At 35.7% G+C, this 6,000-nt stretch overlaps 1 protein-coding gene across 1 annotated transcript in view; it reads right to left on the minus strand.

Moving 5' to 3' along the window:
- map3k5 (mitogen-activated protein kinase kinase kinase 5) overlaps window positions 1–6,000 on the minus strand; it is a 49,481-nt gene that overhangs the window by 27,631 nt on the left and 15,850 nt on the right. Inside the window, exons 3-5 of the mRNA XM_016439804.1 lie at window positions 5,469–5,492; window positions 4,722–4,915; window positions 3,143–3,311 (exon numbers count right to left, since the gene is read on the minus strand). Coding sequence (XP_016295290.1) covers window positions 3,143–3,311; window positions 4,722–4,915; window positions 5,469–5,492 — 387 coding nt within the window. The remainder of the gene's footprint in view (window positions 1–3,142; window positions 3,312–4,721; window positions 4,916–5,468; window positions 5,493–6,000) is intronic.

Here is a 6,000-nt window from a genome sequence, read left to right on the forward strand (position 1 = left end):
AAGGGTGGAAAATGGTGATGAAATGGAATGTTTTTAAAAATGAATGAGTGTTTTTGGTGCAAAAAACCTTGACTATAAGTGGACATCAGGAATAATGTAGTGAAGAATTTGGCTTAAAGGGTTAGTTCAGTCAAAAATGAAAATTAAGCTGCGTTTTACTCACCCTCAAGGCATCCTAGGTGTATATGACTTTCTTCTTTCAGACGAATCCAGTCGGAGTTATATTAAAAATTGTCTTTGATCTTTCAAGCTGTTTAATGGCACTCAGCGGGTGTTGCAGTGCTTCGGTTCAAAAGACGTGAAATAAAAAGCACCCTTCCACAAAAAAAAGTGTCTCACACGGCTCCGGGGGGTGAACAAAGGCCTCCTGTAGCGAATCGATGCGTTTTTGTAAGAAAAACAGTGTAAGCTTCACAGTGAACATTACTATATCACTCTCGTCAACGTAGTCCATACGAAACAACAAAACTATATCTTGACTCCATATAGTGGTTGTTTTGGGAAAATCCCAGGTATTTTGAGCAGTAGGATTATAAAATGTATGTGCTAATATAAAATTAAATTAAGTAGCCTATATAAAATTGCTAAATAAATCTATCTATCAGTACTTTTTTACTTAAGTACATAAAAAATCGAGTACTTTTGTACTTTCACTCGAGTAAAATTGAAAAAGGAGTACTTTTACTTTTACTGGAGTAATATTTTATTATACGTATCTGTACTTTTACTCAAGTACTTGATTTGTGTACTTCGTCCACCACTGCTTGAAGGTGAGTAAAACGCAGCTTAAGTTTCATTTTTTACTGAACTAACCCTTTAATAAGAGAGAAATTAATTTGATGAAGTGAAGGTAACATTAGGTAAGGAAACTAAGTAACTGTAATTAACAGTCATTTATCATACTTTTTACTTCTAAAGTAACTTACTGCCAAGTTATAGCAGAGCATTTATGACTTCCTGTTCTCATCTTATTAATTTTTAACAGGACAAGCACTAACAATCCTAATATTAGTATCATCTGCATTGAAATGATCGGTACACAACTTCAACATCCAAAACCAACAGTCCTTTTATTAGTCTACATTTTGCTAGGTTAGCCGATTTATACCAATTTTGTCTTTACAAAATTGTCTGCCTCCATTCACTAGCAGCTCCATCAGATATAAAGAGAAGGCGGCTAGTGTAAAGCAGAGCCAAGCTTAGGGACACACCAAGCTCTTCAAACATTTACTGCACAGTCCAACTCGAGCTCTACACCTCACCTTGACGTCTTCAGGGGAAATCTATAGGTAGAGGAGCGTATTCTTTCCTTGGGAACAATTTTTCTTGGTTGTCACAGACTGCAAATGCCAAAACTAACATTATTTGCCATTTGTAATATTTTATGGGCTACTTTAATCAGAGCAGATCATGCTAACATTTTAGGAAATGGAACTTAACCATCACGATCGTGGATTAATACGAAAATTCCAGGTTCAATACAGGTTAAGCTTAATGGGCAAAGTCTATAGCATGCTGTTGATTATAATTTCTAAAAAATAATTTCTACTCATCCCTCAGTTTGAAAAACCAAACACTATGTTCGCAGTAGTACACTAATAGTGGAAGTATTGGGGGCAAGACATTCCAGAAGTTAAAAAGCAGAAATTAGCATCTTGTATTTTGGTTAAAGCATCAGCTTTTCAGAACAAAAATGTGTTTAAGGTGTACTCTGTTTGAGGCTGATGCACCTCAGGTTATGTGTTACTGATGCACGTCCTGAGGGTGGAGTACACTCCAAGTAAACAGTGTTTTATGGACATATCTTTGCACATATTATGCATCATTTACAAGGTGTACCATCTTTACATGGTCATGACAGGTGTTGAAATATTGCATGTACATTTGTACAAAGTAAATAACTTTATCACACAAGTCTAATGTTAACCCGTTGTGGCGGAGAGAGCGCTTGAGAGACCCTGCTGGTAAGGGAATGCTTGTTAATGAGAACTAACAGGTGTTATCACTTTTGCAGTGAGGTGAGATGTGTTTTCACACTTGAGTCCTCTTTAAAAGAACCGAACCCAGACCCCTTTAAGTGGACCAAGTGAAAAAGGACCCAGTTTTCTTTGTGTTCACACTATCGCAGTTCCTGAAAGAGGACTCGGATCCTTTTTTGGTCTACTTAAGCAGTAATGGCGTCTCAGACCTCTTTGTGTTCAGACTGTTGCTTTTTGGATCTAGTTCAGTGTTTGAAGGCTGACATTATGGCCTCCAAAACTGGAAGTTTTGAGTAACACAATATGCACGTTACATAAACTTGCATATTACTAGACAGTAAAATTTAACATCCATAATATTGCTACAGAAAGACTCAGTCTTTTGGGGTTATTCAAAGCCTTCTGAAAGTATTTAGACTTTAGACTTTTAAATTTGCTTTTGATGTTTGACGGATGAGGAGTGAAGAGAATAAAGTCATTCTTAGAGTGAACCATTAAACAAGTCTATTGGAAGTCGCTGAATGTTTACAGTTCAACAGAAGTTACTCCCATAATTCGCACAAAGCATCATGGTGTCATTTGTAGGCAAAAGGTGGATACACTGAACCCATTAGACACTTAGGGTTAGGGTTAGGGTCTAACCCTAACTCTTACACGTATAATATTTAATAACAGCAGTTATTAGGTGTTCATCGCGGCACAATGTCTTGCCCCATAGACTTCCATTGTAAGAGCATTACCGAACACGCAATTTTGATTTGTTTTACAAACTGAGACACAAGAAAATATTTTTTTGGAGAAATAAAACAGCATGTGACACAGAGCATCCAGGTGAAGTCAGAAAACAGGATTGCAAAAATAATTGATTCTGCTTTTCAGCAGAATCAACATATGAATGGCTTATGGTTGTGTCCACATAACGAGCAGTACTGCAAGATTTGAAAAAATTACACACATCACCTTTAACTTGTCTTGAATCTGGAACATCCTGTTAAAGTGTGACCTAAATCAACCAATAACATTCTCCCTTTACTCGTTTCACCACTGTATACACGTTTTGCATAAAGAAAACCTTTACAGCTAAACAGAATTGTGATGAATAATATTACAAATATTTTACAATCACTGTGAATAACAACCAAAGGCTTATGTGATGCAGTCACCTGAATATCTCTGTATGACAGAAGGAGATTGATGACGACATCAGCTGAAAGACACTCCACGTTATCGAGCCGCTGCTGGATCCGTCGGAGCTCAGCCGCTAGCTCTGCTCCGGTGTAAAGCTCACGCGCTTTACGGATCTCATTCAGAACCGTCTCACGGAAGTACTGGCTAAACAAGCACACAAAAGACACAAAAAGAAAAGTTACTGAACTATGCAAGAATGGAAATACAAATTGCAGAAAAGCCCATTCACAGAAGTTATCATCATACACTAAAACAAAATGTAAAACAAAAGGACATTTAAAACAAAAACAATTTTAGGAACAATAATTCAACAGCAAAGTTGATTAGTATGGGCAGCTAGCCACTAGTACAGTATATGCTGTAATTACACTATCTGAGCCCATGAAGCATGATGTGCTTTCAGTATATAATGACCCTAAATTCCAATACATAGGGGCAAAAATGTCCCTGTATGAGTTCGTCTTATATTTCTGAAGGATACAGTTAAGGAACTTTACAAGCAAGCAACCTTGTTTTTCCCTTGTTTGAACCTTAATAACAGTTCAATAAACAAGAAGTTAATACTGTGAGTTACATTTAAGACACAATATTTTCAATAATGTCTCTTTTTGCCAACAAAAATAGTTCCAAACAAAGCAATCACCATTCTGTTGTGCATCTCCAAGCAAAACACAATTTCGTTCCTAAATGCATCAGCGTTTTTGAACAACTCAATGATTCAATGAGCCATTCATAAAGACATGTTTGAATGAATTGGTTAACTCGCTTAATAAGACAATTTGTGCCACCTACTGTTGGTTTAGTTTCATATTTAAAGTACCATTTCATCTTTTCGTATTTCAGTATTCAAAATATTATTAACACATTAATCTCATAGCATTCAAAAAAAGTTCTGCCAGTTTAAAAAAAATTGTTCCTCTAAACTGTTCAGTGTGGACTATATGTCATTACAAACATTAACAGTATACATTTCTAAGGTGAACTGAAACAATTTGAAAAATAATACTTTTTAGAGGTACACAACTCCATTACTTGAGTGAAAGTACAGATACTGCTGGTCAAATATTACTCCATTACAGGTGAAAGTTGTAAAGACAGAATTTTACTTAAGTGCAGAAGTACTTGCTCCAAAAAGTACTTAAGTACCAAAAGTAAATTTCCTTTTTCATGTCAACGCACTGTTTTATTATTGCTGTATGTAATACTTGCAGTACCTTATGCCTCTGAAGCAACTTACAATACATTACGCCTACTGAATAATAATAATAATAATAATAAACTTTATTTTATAAAGCGCCTTTGCTGAACACAATATAATCAATACAATAAAAAAACAATATAAAATCAACACGCAAATGCAAGTTTAAAAAAAATATGTCTTGAGCTTAACTTTGAAAACATCATAATTCTGAACTTCCCTAAACTCTTTTGACTAGCTTGCAGTATTCTCTGGAATAACGAGCTTTTAGAACGTCACAAACCTACAGAAATGAAACCTATCGAAATGGAAGTGAGTGAAAATGTTAGGAGATAAAGGAGGTAGTGAGTTCCCACCAGGTGTTGGTCTTGCAGCTGGTGAGCAGTTGAGTGAGTCTGTCCAGCAGTGGCATACAGATGGGCCCCAGCAGGGCCTCAAAGCTGGGCTGCATCAGCTCACTCAAACCCTTCATCAGACTGCTCTCACAGCAATACACCTTATTCTGAGGGGTCACCATGTATGGAATGAACGTGTAGTTAGCGGTACATGTCTGGAATAGGAGTAAAACATAGAAGCAGAGGAATACTGTTAATATCCAGTGAAAATGGACACTGAAGAATAAATCAGTAGTAAGCGGGTATGCCATGCCTCAAAAAAAGGCATTTTCTTGGTTGTGGACAACAGGAGAAAATAATCTATACATTTTATTTCATTTGGCAGTTTGCTAGGTTGTCTGGGCCTCCTGTACAGTATATTTCATATCTCACAAATCTCCTAAGGTTCACTCATAAACCCCTATGGGATGATTTCGTTGGCTGAAACCTTTTTTTTGGCCTAATTATAAAATTCTACAACAAAACTTACTGGTCTCATACACCAAAATACATCAACAATGTCTGTCAAATTGCTCCTACAACATGATATAACCAAACAAAAATGAAGTTATCTTTTTCCACATTTTCAGGTTTGCAATCAAACAATTAACCCACATGAATAACAGCACAAACTTAAGAAAGGAGGCAAAGAAATAATTTCTTCTTTCTGTTTGAAAATGACAGTAAATTAAGATGAAGCAGAGAGTAAGTGAAGATTAAGACACTTACCATATTCTTCTGACATACCACCTCCTGTATGAGAGAAACATGTGAGACACAAATGAATTCAGGTGGTATAAATGACCAGTTCTTTTTTATGACTGAAATCTATCACAAACAACATCCTGTATCCAATGTTCCCTCTAAGCTGCGCGCAGAAGAAATAATGTGCCGAAATAAATGAGTTGGGAAAGCCATTTGAGAAAGCGAATGAATTGCAATGCTAAATATTTAACTTACAGATCTCAGTTTAAATGCTTCAGTTTGTTTTGATATTATATTATGTTAGGCCTATATTATAAACCTAATATATAATTGACCTTGTTTTTTAATGGAGTCTCTTATGCTCATCAAGGATGTATTTATGTGATCGAAAATACAGAAAAAAAAACAGTAATATTGTGAAACATTGCAATTTCAAATATTGGTTTCCTATTTTAATATACTTTAAAATATAATATATTCCCGTGAAGCAAAGCTGAATTTTCAGCATCATTACTCCAGTCTTCAGTGTCACATGATCCTTCAGAAATCATTCTAA

This window comes from Sinocyclocheilus anshuiensis, unplaced genomic scaffold (genome assembly GCF_001515605.1).
Source record: "Sinocyclocheilus anshuiensis isolate Anshui unplaced genomic scaffold, SAMN03320099.WGS_v1.1 scaffold1518, whole genome shotgun sequence".
In the NCBI taxonomy this organism is placed as follows: Eukaryota; Metazoa; Chordata; class Actinopteri; order Cypriniformes; family Cyprinidae; genus Sinocyclocheilus; species Sinocyclocheilus anshuiensis.